Source organism: Miscanthus floridulus, chromosome 16 (assembly GCF_019320115.1).
Source record: "Miscanthus floridulus cultivar M001 chromosome 16, ASM1932011v1, whole genome shotgun sequence".
NCBI lineage: Eukaryota > Viridiplantae > Streptophyta > Magnoliopsida > Poales > Poaceae > Miscanthus > Miscanthus floridulus.
Genome location: NC_089595.1, coordinates 85,549,052 through 85,565,701, shown reverse-complemented (window position 1 = coordinate 85,565,701; position 16,650 = coordinate 85,549,052). Strand labels below are relative to the sequence as shown.

The 16,650-nt window shown below is 46.6% G+C and overlaps 1 protein-coding gene across 1 annotated transcript; it reads left to right on the top strand.

Moving 5' to 3' along the window:
• The first annotated feature begins 215 nt into the window (after window positions 1–215).
• LOC136514443 (uncharacterized) lies at window positions 216–2,413 on the top strand. Its single transcript, XM_066508398.1, has 3 exons — window positions 216–542; window positions 722–816; window positions 932–2,413. Exon 3 carries the CDS (start codon window positions 1,084–1,086, stop codon window positions 2,218–2,220), a length of 1,137 nt encoding a protein of 378 aa, XP_066364495.1. The 5' UTR covers window positions 216–542; window positions 722–816; window positions 932–1,083; the 3' UTR covers window positions 2,221–2,413.
• Window positions 2,414–16,650: the final 14,237 nt, after the last annotated feature.

The following is a 16,650-nucleotide window of genomic DNA, read 5'->3' as shown; positions in this document are numbered from 1 at the left end:
TCTTGGCCTCCTCCGTCGTTGCTCTTCCCTTCGAGGCATGGGCGGATTCAATGGATAGTTAGACCTAGAACTATTCAATATACTCTGGTTTGAAGAATTGACTCAGACTGCTATTTACGACTTTATTACTTTTACTAAGGGTGTGTTTAGTCTGCGAAATAAACATTTTTGGGTGTCACATCAGATGTTTCAGACTGCTTCGCGCGAGGCGCGGCCCAACCCTATTGCTCCCACCGGTGCCCCAAAGCCCAAATCACACCGCTCCGCCGCCGCCCGAATCCCAGCACTCCGCCGCCGTGCCAACCCTAGCGTGCCGCCCAGCCCCACCACGCCGCCCCCAAACCCCGCCGCTCCAAAGTCCAAACCCTACCGCCGCCGCCCAAATCGTAGAGCCATCACAAACCGTCAGAGCTGCGTTTGGGGAGACATCACTCTGTACGCGCACGCCGGCTTCTATGGCCGGCTGACCCCTCTGGTCATCGATCGATCTACCTCGCAGTGAAGAGCCTTGAACATCGTCGTCCTCTCCACCGGGTCAGCAGGTTAGAACTTTCAGTTTTTCTCAGTGGTCTAATGAGTTATTCTTCCAAAGACTCACAGCATGTAGAATGCCCCTCTGATTTGGTTATCATCATCCTAGCACATTTCAGATGTGTTATTGGAATTGTTTGGAGCATTATGTAACTCTTGTACCGATTTGTGTTTTGGGATATTTGCCTAGGCCTACGCTGGGTCCAGATCCTGGCACCTCTCTCTCTCTCTCTTGCTCCGTGCCAGTCGACCAAAGTCTGATTTGATGGTGGTTTGGAGTCGGAGGTGCGTACATATGACCTTTTTGGTTTTCCGATTCAGATTCGAATTTATGTTTTTAGCCATGTAGGAGTAGGATTGGAGGCATCTGGGATTGATTGAATTCGGATACGAACTGCAGGGCTTCAAGGATCTTCAAATAAGGGAAGAGAGGACGTAGAGAGGATAATAATAATAAGATGATGAGTTGAGGGGTTGGACGAAGAAAGGCGAAGAGAGAAATAAGGAGTCGAGGGGTTGGAGGAGCAAAGGCTACGAGGAAATCGAATAAAGATGCCAAAGCGGCCGTCCGACGAGCATGGCGGTGGCGGTTCAGCCAAGCTTTCTACTCGGCGGCGGCGGCGGCGGCACCTTTACCTTGTCCTGGATGACTGGGAGCTGGGATACAGCATCCGCAAGATAGACTTGCCGCCGGACTCCGGTTCTGACGACCTAGAGCAATCCATAGCTGATGATTGCATGACCGAGCAGTGCCTGCCGCCGGCGGTCTTCCGTCTTGAGGCTCCTCACGCGCGCTCTGGTCTGTTCGCAGCCTTTGGCTCCAAGATCATGTTCATGGCGGTGCACAACACGCCCTGGGGCACCGTCCCCATGTACGACGTCCACACGCGGGCTCTCACCGCAGCTCCCCGGCGCGAGTCAGAGCCGTGCCCATATGCCTGCGCCTATGTGCAATTGGACGGCAAGCTTTTCCTCCTGGACGACTATCACTTTGAGATGCTCCAGCCTCCTCCACCGCCAGTGGATGGCGCACGGTTCAAGGTCAAATTCGACTGGTCGTGGTACGACCTTCCAATGCCGCGGTACCAGACTGTTGTCTCCCACGCCGTGCACCCCGACGGACGGACCATGGTGTTCAGCATGTTGAAGCGCACGCTGAAGCGACTCAAGCTTGCTACATTCTCCTTCAACATAGATAGCACCCGCTGGACGCGTCACGGTGCGTGGGGGTTGCCGTTCAAAGGTCGCGGGTACTTTGACCGCGACCTGGATGCCTGGGTAGGGCTGTCGTGCGACCCCGACACCCTCGGTTATCTCTGTGCCTGTGATGTTTTATCTGCCGACACCAACAACCGGCAACCTCCGACCTGTAAGCTTAGCAAGGAGAAGCTCTTCTGTGTGGATCCGACGGAGGAGCATATTGGCGCGACGCTTGTGTATGTGGGTGAAAGGTGCAGTTTCTGCCTCGTGCAGTGTCTCTCTACTGATGATCGCCAAGGGGGCATTTGGAAGGAATCGCTGCCCGAATGCCGTCGTTACCTGCTTCGAGTTACAACTTTTTCTCTCAAATATGACAAGAACGGAGATCTGCAAACTGCAAAACACCGGCAGATTGGGTCCTATCGACTACCTGAAATCGCAAGAGTCTACTGGGATCACCTAGAGAGACCTGTTGCTTTCTGGATTTAAGCCATAATGCTGGCTACCATTCCATTGTAATGTGTCGTGTGTGGGTGTTATTTCTGTGACTTGTGATATTACAAGATAAACTCTATAGTCATGATTGTAATGTGTCGTGTGTGGGTGTTATTTCTGTGACTTCTGATATTACAAGATAAACTCTATAGTGATGGTTCTCGGAATCAACACGTTCCATGAGCAGCTCAGGATGCAGGGGCAGCCTATAATTTTGTATACGTACTTGATATTCTGGGCAGCCTATAATTTTGTATACGTACTTGATATTCTTTTGGTGTTTCTAGAGTTGGGGTATATGCTTGGATCTACCATGAGTACCGAATAATGCATTGTGCTTGCTGTGCTAGCTGACCGAATAATGCGTTGTGCCTGCTGTGCTACACTGCTACCTGCCTAAACTGGCCACCCACTATTAATAACTAGTGGCTTTCGCGCGCCCATGCGCGCGTGGAGCCAAGAACTTGCTAATGTTCTGGATCAATGCTTCATATATGTGTAACAGCCAAGCATATAAAAACGATTGAAGGAATTTAGTTGGCTGCTCCACTGCACAGGAATTTAGTTAGCTGCTTCACTGGATCGCTCGATTAGGCACCAGCAGATCACAAATCTATCACAATGTTTGATAGCGCATAGTCCATAGCATGTTTTTTACATGGAGTGATGCACATAGCAATAGATATTGCTGATTACAGTCAGCAGAAAATATCACATAGAAGCTGGGAAATGCGCAATAAGCCAAGAACTGCTTAACGTTCTGGAGCAGTGCTTAATGGGTATGTAATGTAACAGGGAACATTGTAGAAAGAATCAAACGAACCTAATTGACTGTTCGAGACTTTGTAGTGCTCAAGTAAATTAGAGAATAGCATGCTATTCATTCTATGTGCAAATGAGAATAATTTGTTTCCAGTCAAGAATGACAAAATAATACAATGAAAACTAAGAACACATGACAGTCAAAAGATGGGTCATTAATGTTACAATTCCATAAACTGAAATGGAAAATGTATTACCCGGCACTAATAATAAGAACATGGCCATTGTTCTCACTGATCTGCAAAGGCTCTATGGTACAGATATTAATACTACTAAAGAGTGCAATGCTTGAATAGAATGGCTCCACTCGTTCCACCAAATATGCATTCGCTACCCGCCACTCCCCGCCCGCGCCTCTCCTATCCATGCTCGTACATGTTATGCTCTTCGGATCGTCTAGGTAGGGATCTAGCCGGGGTGCATGATAGATCAAAGACCTAGAACTAGTTCTAGTACTACCAGAGAAAAACAGAGAGTAGTTTAGGTCTTACGACCTGACACCGCGGAAGGAGTAGATCCAGAGGCCTCCATCGGGTTCGCTGGTGCAGTCTGCGCACGGGCAGCGATGGTTGGGGAAGAGTCGGTGAAGTCCAGCGACGCGGTGGGGTGCAGTGAGGCCGACGGTGATGACGGTGGCGTCTTCCCGTCGCTGGCTGCACCCTTGCTAGATTGGACTTAGGGTTTGTTGGTGAGGCGGATTGGCTCACGGTGAACCTCGTACGTTGAGCCGCCGGCCCCCACCACTTTATATAGCGCAGTACGATGGGGGCCCACCAACCATGTAGGGTTGGGCGCCCCCGATCAGGGCGCGTGACCAAGGCCCAATAGGCAGTTGAGCTTATTGGCTAGGAGACCAATACAACATTCTCTCCCTTGATCTCACACTATTACTTTTATCTTTAAACTTTAAACTTCAATTCTTTTATCCTTACTCATTTCTTCACAGATGATACATAGAGCATGTTTCATCGTCACGGTCAATCGCCGATAGATTTAACAGCTACAATGCATGTCTCTGATATGAAATAGTTACTTTAACTTTTGGGCCCTTTATAGTCCAGGAATCATAGGCTTTCCCTTAAACCCATGCCGGCTACATGTTCTCTGAACACGTTGGGTGGTAAGCCTTTTGTAAGCGGATCCACGAGCATCTTTTCTGTACTTATATGCTCAAGATTTATCATTTGATCCCGGACTCTATCCTTCACAACATAATACTTTATGTCAATGTGTTTGGCAGCACCACTTGACCTATTGTTGTGAGCATACTGTACTACTGGATTATTATCGCTGTATAACTTCAGTGGTCTATTGATGTCGTCAACCACCTTCAAACCGGGTATGAACTTCTTTAGCCAGTTCACCTACCCCGTTGCCTCATAACACGCTACAAACTCGGCATACATTGTGGATGATGTAGTGACGGTTTGCTTTGAGCTTTTCCATAAAATAGCTCCCCCTACGAGAGTGAAAACATATCCAGACGTGGATTTTCTATTATCTCCCGCATAATCAGAATTTGAATATCCCACTATATGGAGTGAATCAGATCTTCTATACGTCATCATGAGGCCTTTCGTTCCTTGCAAATAACGTAAGACTTTCTTTACCAATTTCCAGTGTTCTATTCTAGGATTGCTCTGGAATCTGCCAAGTAACCCGGTAACAAATGCCAAGTCAGGGCGCGTGCACACTTGAGCATATTGCAAGCTTCCCACAGCTGAAGCATATGGAACAACTTTCATTTGATCGATCTCATATTGGTTCCTGGGGCATTGAAAATCCCCATATCTGTCGCCCTTGACTATAGGAGTAGGTGAGGGACTACATTTGTGCATACTGAATTTCTTTAAGATTTTTTCTATGTATGTCTTTTGTGACAGTCCTAATACCCCTTTTTTCTATCTCGGTGAATCTCGATCCCTAGAACGAACGAAGCTTCACCAAGATCTTTCATATCAAATTTTGAGGATAAAAACTTCTTTGTCTCTAGTAGTAGACTGACATCACTACTAGTAAGTAAGATATCATCCACATACAGGACAAGGAAGATAAACTTCCCATTCTTAAACTTTGCGTAGACACAATTGTCCTCAACATTATCTTTAAACCCAAAATTCTTTATTGTCTGATCAAACTTCAAGTACCACTGTCTTGAAGCTTGTTTTAATCCATAAATGGATTTCTTTAGGCGACATCCCAATTGTTCTTTTCCTTCCATGACAAAACCTTTCGGTTGTGCCATGTAAACATTTTCCTCTAAGTCTCTGTTGAGAAATGCCGTCTTTACATCCATCTGATGTAATTCTAAATCGTAATGTGCCACTAATGCCATTATGATTCTGAAGGAATCCTTACATGAGACTGAAGAAAAGGTCTCATTGTAATCAATCCCTTCTCTTTGTGTAAAGCCTTTTGTCATAAGTCGGGCTTTATATCTCTCTATATTCCCTTGAGAGTCAAGTTTTGTTTTGTAGACCCATTTACAACCTACTGTTTTGGCTCATTTAGGAATTATCTCCAAATCCCAAACTTTATTTGCATTCATTGATCTCATTTGATCTTCCATGGCCTTAAGCCACTTTGATGAATGATCACTTTTCATGGCTTTTTCAAATGAGGTGGGATCATCCTCCATTTGAAAATCCTCGGTGTTGTACACTTCATAATCAGCAGGAATAACTAATTTTCTAACTCTTTGAGACCTTCTAGGGGTCTCCTCATTTGGTATATTTTCTGTTTGAGGCTGTTGTTGCTCCCCCTCATGTGTGGCAATAGGTTCTATAGGATCCTGAGGAACAGGTTCCTCATCATCATTCATTGTTGCCACAGGCGGGATAACAACAGGTGCTGGCACCATAGTGTCTTGTACTATCGGTGCAGCAACAGCAGATAGTGAGAAAAATGGCTCATGAATTATCAGAGTGGGTGCATACACCCACTTCTCTTCAAGGTCAATTTCTCGAGCTACCATGCTCCCCCTCATCATTTCATCCTCTAGGAAGACAGCGTGTCTCGTTTTCACAAACTTTGTATGTCTATCTGGATAGTAGAAACGAAAACCTTTTGACTTTTCTGGGTAGCCAATGAAATGACAACTCACTATTTTTGGATCTAGCTTCCCAATGTTTGGGTTAAAAACTTTAGCCTTAGCAGGGCTCCCCCACACACGCAAGTGGTTAAGTGAGGGTACTCTTCCTGTCCACAACTCATACGGTGTTTTGGGCACTGACTTACTTGGTACTCTATTGAGAATATGAATGGCAGTTTTTAACGCCTCCATCCATAGACTCATCGGTAAAATGGAGTAACTTATCATATTGTGCACCATATCCATCAGGGTACGATTGCGCCTTTCAGCTACTCCATTCTGCTGAGGTTCGCCTGGTGTGGAATACTGGCTACTATGCCATTCTTCTGTAAGAACCTTGCAAAAGGTCCAGGAACTTGGCCATATGGGGTATGCCGACTGTAGTACTCCCCACCATGGTCAGACCTGACTATCTTTATCTTCATATTGTGTTGGTTTTCAACTTCTGCCTTAAATATCTTAAATTTATCCAATGCTTCTGTTCTTTCTTTAATTGGATAAATGTAGCCATAGCGGGAGTAATCATCTGTGAATGTTATGAATGAATCAAAATCATCCACACTCTTTACAGGAAAAGGACCACAGATATCTGTGTGAATAATCTGTAGAATTCATGCGCTTCGTTTGGCATCTTTCTTAATTTTCTTTACATACTTTCCTTTTATACAATCTCTACATTGTTCTAAATCTGAGAGCTCTAATGGAGGAAGAATAGCATTCTTAACTAGTCTTTCTATTCCCCCCTCGAAATATGGCCTAAACGATAGTGCCATAATTTCGACAACGCATCGTGAGCTCTCTTTCGTTTTCTGTTTGCATTGTTCGATGAGGATACATTCTCATTCACATCACATACGGAATTCACATTTTCACGAAGTGATAACAAATAAAGCTCGTCTTGTCGGAAGGCAAGACCAATACATCTATTATTAAACAATATCTGACATTTGTCATTTCCAAAATGGCAATCATAACCATCATGGTCCAACTTTGATACACTAATCAAGTTTCTTTGCAAAGAAGGTACATAAAGAACATCTCTAAGAAAAAGTATGAAGCCATCAGCAAGCTCTAGCGGAAGATCGCCAACAGCCTCAATATCTGCTTGTACTCCATTTACGACTTTAATGAAACTTTCGCTTCTTTGCAAAGTTCTCATCGAACGGAATCCCTGTAAAGAATTAGCAACATGAATAGTTGCACCTGAATCAATCCACCAAGTAGATTTTGAAAACTTGACATACAAGGATTCATTTACGAACGTAATAATGTTTTCACCTTTATTTTTCTTAATCATCTTTAGGAAATCGGGACAATTCTTCTTATAATGTCCCGTCTTCTTACAATAGAGACACTGGTCTTTATCCACTAGGAATTGCTTGTTCTAAGACTGTTGCATGGGACCCTTTCCAGATGACTTCGAGGAAGAGCTATTATTATAGTTCTTTTTCTTATCTTTTAGGTAGTTGACAGTACCACCATGTGAAACTTTTATTCATTCCTCCTCCTGCACACACATGGCTATGAGCTTTTCTAAATCCCATTTCTCGGGCTGTATGTTGTAATTAACAACAAAGGTGTCAAATTCTTTTGGCAAAGAAGCAAAAATCAAATGAATAAGAAACTCATCCTTGAGTGCCAAATCTATTAGTTTGAGCTTAGATGCCAAATTGCTCATTCTCAGTATGTGCTCTCTAATGCCACTGCCGCCACCAGAGTACCTTTCTATGACCAGCTGCTTGATCAACTGGGTTGCATGTTTTGAAGAGCCAGTGAACTGACTCTTTATTCTTTCTAGGTACTCTGTGACCGTGTCACAGTCTGAAATTGAGCCCACAATTGCAGGCTCAATTGTATTCTTTATCACAGCCAAACATTTTTTATTGGCTATGACCCACTTTCTATGTTCAAGGTCAAAAGGCATCTTTACGGGAGCAAAGTCCCGCTCTCTGTTCTGCCATGCAGCATCAGTCTCATCTGTCTCCCTCACCGGTGCCACAGGTTCTTTAGGACACGGTGTGGTGACTACCCAGTCCACCTCAGCCAATATGAAGGCCAAGTCGATCTATTTCTTCCATTCATTGTAGTTATCCTCTTTTAGAGTGGGGATCTCTTTGATACAACTCATCAAGTTGTATCCGCCTGAAAACACAATTCAAATAGTGTGAGAACACAAATAATAACAACAACAATTGCATGCCTTAGTTCAACGTTGGTCAAAATTAAAACATACAATTGTTCTCTACATTAATTCTATATCACCGTTGGACAAAAAATAGAATTGATGCAAGACAAAACATGATAACATTGCCATTAATCAACGTTGGTCAGAATAAAAACAATATTATAATCAATTAAAACATATCTATTTTTCAAAATTAAATTCTCCTGTTGGTTTGAATTTAATAATGAAAATTATATCTTTAAATACGCAGTGGAAAACGTAAATATTCTCATTATTATTTTTTCAGAAACTTTATAGAACTTTACTTTTCTCTGAATAAAATTGTCGTTGGATCAAAATTGTGCAGAGTTGGACATTGTAATTCATCAAATATGTATCAAAAGTTTCTGGAAAAAATAAAACGAATTCAATTTCACTGTGTTCGGCCATTTCGGCCCATAGCAGCGCAAACGGCCCACAGCCCACGGTTGCAGGCGTCTTCCTGCGCGCTCCCCCGCGCCCAGGCCGCAAGCTAGGCCTGGGCCGGGAATTCAGCCTCGCGCTCTATCCCGCCTGGGCCGCGACGCTGGCCCATTCGATCTGAGCCGTCTGTTCAGATCCGACGGCCGAGCGGTGAGTTCGGATGATTAAAACCCGCCGCGGCCGCCCTGATCAGAAACCCTAGTTTCATTCTCATTCGCTCTCTCTCTCTCTCTTTGCCTCACAGCTCTCTCTTCTCTCCTCAGTACCGCAGCACCGAGTGACGAGCTTCGACGGCGAGAGCGAGCAGTGAGCCCCAGCGCCGTCGCCGGCCCCCTCGCCGGCGTGCGCGCTCCCCAGCGGGTCAGCGCGCCGCCGTCGAGCGGTCTGGCCACGACGCCTCTGTGGCCTGTTCCGGCGAGCAATTCACCCCCTGGCCGACCCTTTCTTTTTTCCGCCCCGCGTGCCGGCGTGACTGCAGTGCCGCACAACGGCGAGGTAGGCCACCCCCTTCCCCTTCTTCCCCTTTCGTTTTGATTCGTTTGTTCGGATTTCATCCGATTTCCCAATTAGGGTTAGGGTTAGGGTTAGGGATGGCACAGTTATCTTTTCCCGAATTGATTTCTTCACGGGTTTGAGGTCCGGTTTCCAGTTGAAACCATGTTATCATCTTTGTCCCAAAACCCGATCTAGGGTTTGGATGTATCTTTTCTTCACTTTTCCCGAACCCTCATCTTTTCTCAGATCCGAAGGGATCGAGGTTAAGGTTCAACCGAACCCTTTGTCGGTCGAAGCCTCTTTCTACTTTCTAAATCCGCACTGGATTTCTTTTTCTTAAGCCAGATCTATACCTAAACCGTGGCTCTGGTACCATTGTTATGCTATTCGGATCATCTAGGTAGGGATCTAGCCGGGGTGCATGATAGATCAAAGACCTAGAACTAGTTCTAGTACTACCAGAGAAAAACAGAGAGGAGTAGTTTAGGTCTTACGACCTGACACCGCGGAAGGAGTAGATCCAGAGGCCTCCATTGGGTTCGCTGGTGCAGTTTGCGCACGGGGCAGCGATGGTTGGGGAAGAGTCGGTGAAGTCCAGCGACGCGGTGGGGTGCAGTGAGGCCGACGGTGATGACGGTGGCGTTTTCCTGTCGCTGGCTGCGCACCCTTGCTAGATCGGACTTAGGGTTTGTTGGTGAGGCGGATTGGCTCACGGTGAACCTCGTACGTTGAGCCGCCGGCCCCCACCACTTTATATAGCACAGTGCGACGGGGGCCCACCAACCATGTAGGGTTGGGCGCCCCGATCAGGGCGTGTGACCAAAGCCCAATAGGTCGTTGGGCTTATTGGCTGGGAGATCAATCCAACAGTACGTACTGGTGGCATGGTATTGGAAGTCAGGTCCAATAATACAAACAGGATACTGCACAAGATGGAGAGCAACTGCCTCCTTAGCTGAAAAATACTCCACGAAATTGTAACTAAATAAATGGTTGGATATTGGAATTAGAGCTACAAAGATAATCCAATTAGTAAGGCTTTGCCTTTCAAAAAGCAAATATACCTTTTTGCCTGATCATATCTCTGGACCGCCTTTTCAGGTGAGCACCATGCAGGGATAATAAGCTTATAGTTTGAAATATAGCTACCCATTATGCATAATTAATAGCCTCGCAGCAAAGAAATTTCATTGTTAACTGAAGAATTAACATTTAATACAGCATGTGTAAAGAAAATACAAAGAAATTTCAAGATATGATATTGCTCCTCTCCTTCACATTACTCGTTGCTCAAAGCATATAGTTTACAATGCTACATCCGTGAAGGCGGCTTTGTATGGCACAAAGCAAATAGTTTACAATAATTCTGCGTGCAGCACCAGTGCCATTAGCACATTATCTTAGGAAGGTCTTTGTATGGCGCAAAATAGAGCTAATTAAACCATAGCCCTTGCAGACTACATATTAATCTGTAGGAAAACAATATATTAATCTGAAGCAGTAAGGCGTCCCCACTAAACATCACTGTATGTAAACAAATTAATTAGTAAAATTCTCCCTCTGAAACGTGGCCGTGATGAGAAAACCTTATGGGTTAAAGATGTTCAAATTCTCTACTTGTGCAATTGCGCTATCATGCCCAAATTCTCAACTGTCAACAAAAACTGATGTGAGGCATGGAAATATTGAAGTTCTCAACCGTTCATCTTGTGACCAACTATTGTTTCAAATTTCAAGTGTGGAGATTTACTTGTCTTGCAAATTCGGTGAAGCTTCTATTATAGCTAAAATGGAAACACAGAATGGAAATTCTAGCTGCTCAATCTTACTCATCAAAATGAAGTTCCAGAGGTAAGCTCTGGACCTCGTGTTTAAGCTGTAATAAGAACAGACTGTTCAGGGGGTGTTTGGTTCCCCTGGGGCTAATTTTTAGCCCCGTCACATCGGATGTTTGGATGCTAATTAGGAGTATTAAATGTAGACTAATGACAAAACGAATTCTATAACCCTTAGGCTAATTCGCGAGATGAATCTATTAAGCCTAATAAGTCCATGATTAGCCCATGCGATGCTACAGTAAACATTTGCTAATCATGGATTAATTAGGCTTAATAGATTCGTCTCGCGAATTAGCCCTAGGCTTCTGCAATTAGTTTTATATTTAACTCATGTTTAGTCCTCCTAATTGACATCAAAACATCCTATGTGATAGGGCTAAACTTTAGCCCTTGGGATCCAAACACCCCCTAAGTATACTTGGCCATCGGGCCGGCCCGGCTCGGCACGGCACGAGCCCGTGCCAGGCACAGCCCGGAGGATGTCGGGCCGGCACGGCACGCGGGCCTCCCGGGCCATGCCCAGCCGGGCGTCGTGCCTGACCAAGGGCCCAGGCACGGCCTGCTGGGCCGTTTTTCGGGCCGGGCCAGCCCGAGAAGGCACGGCCTGCCAAGCGTGCCAGGCTGGCCCGAGGCCCACAGAGAGAGGGAAGGGGAGAGTAGGAGGCAAGGGCAGCCACGGGGAGCGGCGGCCGCCGCCGGCGCGCTCGCCCTGGTGGGGAGGGGGCTGCGCGGGCGGAGGGGAGGCAGCCAGGGCGCTTGACGCCGGATCCGTCGGGGTGAGCGGAGAAGGGAGCAGGGCGGAGCTCGGGGTCAGCGTCCCACGGCCCGCTCACTGGAGGAGGTCGCCCGCTCGCCAGATCCGGCTGCCACCTCGCCGGATCTGGCCAGTCTCCACCGTCGTCTCGTGCGGGCGCCGCCGGATGGAGGAGAGGAGAGAGGGCGCCGCCGGAGACCTCCCCATGCCCGCCATAGCTGGATGCCTGGATCCAGCCTCCCCGCGCAGCGACGTCGCTGGATCTGGCATCCCCGCGCCTTTCTGGCACCGTAGGGTGGAGAAAGGGCGCACGCCGCCGAAGGGAGAGAGGCAGAGAGAGGGCGCGCATGGGCCGGCTGGGGCCAGCGCCGCCGTGCTCCTGGGACCACCGCGCCGCTGGAGGGTGAAGGCCGAGCGCCACATCTCGGAGACGGAGAGGGAGAGGGCCCGAGAGCGAGAGGGTCGGTCGCCGCATCTCAGAGACCGAGAGGGAGAGGAGGGGTGCGGGTGCGGAGGGGGAGAGGAGGGGTGCGGGTGCGGGTGCGCGAGTGCGCGACGGCTTGGGGCGGTGGGGGAGAGGACTGAGGAGGGGTGTGGACCGTGCGGTGCGGGTGCGGCGTGGGGGAGTGCGCGAGTGCCGCGGGGAGGGGAAGTGGAGTGAGGACTGAGGAGGGCTGCCTGGAGGGGAAGGGAGGGGGTGGCCGGCTGGGCCGTTGCCGGGCCGTCTGTTGAAGGCCGGGCCGTGCCGTGCCAGCCCACGGGCCTGAGCAGCGGCCTAGGCACGGCCTGCTCCCTCGGGCCGGGCCAGCCCGGGCCTGCATGTCACCGGGCCGGGCCGTGCTCGTGTCGGGCTAAAAAACGGGCTTCGTGCCGTGCCGTCGTGCCTCGGGCTACATGGCCAACTATACCCCTAAGGTTGCCTGGAACAAAGAGAGCTCTGGCGCAGCTTTGAATCTCATATAGTCATATATTGTGAAATGCAAGGGTGTCAAGAGGCTCGGCAGGACAATTATTTTCATGGTTTTTTTACATAGTAATAATGCAAACGAATATGAATAAAAAAGTCTCTGAGATAAAGTGAATAGAAAAAGTTTATTGCAAGATTAAGGAAAATTAATAAGGCTAGAGATGTAACAAAGTGGAGTTCATGATAGTAACATTGGTACTGCTTGTTCTATTTGATTATCTTACAAAATAATAGGTAAACCAGAGTATCTGATGTTTATAAAATTCACACATTCTACTGGATATTGCTCATCGAATAAGATATAATCCACGGATATGTAGGGCTTATAAGGTAGCTCATGTTGGACAACAGAGATGCAAAAGCATCCAGAAAAAAGCTTCTTCAGGTTGCAAAAGGCAACAACGCTTCAAAGTCAAAGTAATGTTCTTGTACCGATTAGCAGCAAGAGACACATGAGAAACTCACCAAGATGTCACGATTCAGCTTCGATGGATCAAGCTGACCAATAGGACCAATATAGAGTTGCACTTACACTTGGTCTGCGAATCAGGATATCGCGTGGTGAGCTACTAAACACAGCAAGAATAACAGGCTAATAGAAGCAATGGACCAACATTACAAATAAGTTTCCTGTAGAAAAACAGGAAAAAGGGCATTTTTTTCACTTGTCAAGTTTTTTTAATAATATAATATAATTATAATAATATATAATATATATTATAATCTCTTATTATCAAAGCAGGGAGCTTTGGCCAGCTCTCAGGCCGTCCACGTCGGCCCGAAATCGTCTGGCCGTCGGATTCGTCGATCCACGGTGCGTGTTGCCTCCATCCGTCGCTGCAGTCCCGCGCCCCGCTAGGAAACCCTTGCCCTCCCGCGCCGACCCCGACGGCCTCTTCCTCTGCCCTCTCTCTCTCTCTCTCTCTCTCTCTCTCTCTCTCTCTCTCTCTCTCTCTCTCTCTCTCTCTCTCTCCCTCCCTCCCTCCCTCCCTCCCTCCCTCGCTCCCAACTCGCGGAGCGGCTCAGGCGACGACGCGGGACGGCCTCGGCGGTGGCCCGCCCTCCGCACGGCGGCGGCCTCCCTCCTCCTTCTCCTCATCCTCCTCCTCCACCACCACCATGAAAGGTCCTAATGGCTAGAGGGGGGTGAATAGCCTAATAAAATTTCTACAACAACACTTAACAAATATGTTAGATAATTATGCGGCGAAGTGAATGTTGCGCTAGCCTAGTAAAATGCAAGCCACCTACCACAATTCTATTTCAAATAGAGTATATCCACACAAATGCTATGACACTTGGCTAAATTAGTGTGCTCTCAAAAACTAACTAAAGAGCTATACTAAACAAAATAAACAAGTTCTCACAACTAATTACACTAAAGAGCTTGATAACTAGTTTGCGGTAATGTAAAGAGTAAGCAAGAAGGTTATACCGCCGTGTCGTGGAAGGAACCAATCAATCATAAGGATGATAAACAATGAATACCAATCACCTCGGAAATCAATATGATGAACACAATGGTTTTTACCGAGGTTCACTTGCTTGCTGGCAAGCTAGTTCTCGTTGTGGCGATTCACTCACTTGGAGGTTCACGCGCTAATTGGCTTCACACGCCAAACCCTCAATAGGGTGCCGCACAACCAACACAAGATGAGGATCACACAAGCCACGAGCAATTTACTAGAGTACCTTTTGGCGCTCCACCGGGGAAAGGTCAAGAACCCCTCACAATCACCACGATCGGAGTCGGAGACAATCACCACCTCCACTCAACGATCCTCGCTGCTCCAAGCCGTCTAGGTGGCGGCAACCACCAAGAGTAACAAGCGAAATCCGCAGCGAAACACAATCACCAAGTGCCTCTAGATGCAATCACTCAAGCAATGCACTTGGATCACTCCCAATCTCACTATGATGATGAATCAATGATCTAGATGAGTGGGAGGGCTTTGGCTAAGCTCACAAGTATGCTATGTCAATGGAAATGGCCAAGAGTGTGAGCTTGAACCGCCATGGGGCTTAAATAGAAGCCCCCACGAAATAGAGCCGTTATACCCCTTCATTGGGCATAACGCGGGCTGACCAGACGCTCCGATCAGTTGACCGAACGCTGAGCCCCCAGCGTCCGGTCGCTCGTAGACAAACACGTGTACCGATCTCAACAGTCACTTGAGTTGACTGGATGCATCACTTCAACTGACCGGACGCTGAGCCTTCAGCGTCCGATCGTTTACAGTAAGCCCCCGAGCATGACCGGACGCGTCCGGTCAGACTTGACCGGACACAGCTTAGCGTCCGGTGCTTAAACCTAAGCACTGTACCGTCCGACATCTTGACCGGACACTGCTCCTCAGCGTCCGGTCGCATGACTAACGCCAGCGTCTCACTGGTTCACATGACCGGACACGCCAGTCCCTCCGAGGTCCAGCGTCCGGTCACTGAAAAACCAGTGACACTAACTCCTTTTCACTTCTAACTTCTCCACCCTTGCTCAAATGTGCTAACCACCAAGTGTATCACCTTATGCACATGTGTTAGCATATTTTCACAGACATTTTCAAGGGTGTTAGCTTTCCACTAGATCCTAAATGCATATGCAATGAGTTAGAGCATCTAGTGGCACTTTGATAACCACATTCCGATACGAGTTCCACTCCTCTTAATAGTACGGCTATCAATCCTAAAATATGATCACACTCTCTAAGTGTCTTGATCACCAAAACAAAATAGCTCCTATGGATTATACCTTTGCCTTGAGCTTTTTGTTTTTCCCTTTCTTCTTTTCAAGTCTAAGCCCTTGATCATCACCTTGGCATCACCACCGTCATGTCATGATCTTCATTTGCTTCTTGACTTGAAGTGTGCTACCTATCTCATGATCACTTGATAAACTAGGTTAGCACTTAGGGTTTTATCAATTCACCAAAACCAAACAAGAGCTTTCAATCTCCCCCTTTTTGGTAATTGATGACAACCCTTATACAAAGATATGAATTAGAATTCAAATGAATCCATATTGCTTGCCCAAGCATATTTATCATGTGTAAAAGGATATGGACAAGTTTCATGAATCCTATATGGTAGCAATTGCTCCCCCTACATATGTGCTAAAAGTTTTGTTTGTAGCTTGCACATATGATTAGATAGGAAATGTAGGAGTCAATTTCTACCAAATGATGCTAAGGTATAAGGGATGGACCTTTGAAGCGTGATACCAATCAGAGTGCACAATTATACCATCCTTAGCACCATGGCTAGCTAGATACCACATGAATATACTTGAAAGTACCATGGTTAGCTAGATACCACTTGGAATTTTCACATGAGTATTTGGAAATGAAATCCTTGGATATCCTATGCATGCTAGTTTTTCATTTCATCATTCAAGCCTATGACTAGCATTGCATCACACAAGCATGGATATTTGAATTTAAACTTGTGCCATGTAAGCAAGCATATGTAATGCATATTTAAATGCACCATACAAGTTCATGAGCTTGCTCCCCCTACTTGTGTGCTCAAAGTTTTAATTTGATCCCCTTTCATTGTCCTTTATGTGAAATTCTCCCCCTTTGTATTTTCACTATTTTCTCTCCCCCTATCTTTGATATTTTCTCTCCCTTTGTACTAATATCTTTGTTTCTCTCCCCCTTTGTCATCAATGACCACAAAGGTTTAAAAAGTAAGGTCGAGATTATCAATGTACTAAGTTCTCCCCCTTAAGATTTGGATGATACTACTTATAGGGTCGAGATTATCAATGTCAATCAATGGGGTGAGGATAATATTTCTAAATTTGGTTCAAAC

Coding starts and splice junctions, on each gene's coding strand:
- LOC136514443 (XM_066508398.1), top strand. CDS start 1,084: ATGCCAAAGCGGCCGTCCGACGAGCATGGCGGTGGCGGTTCAGCCAAG.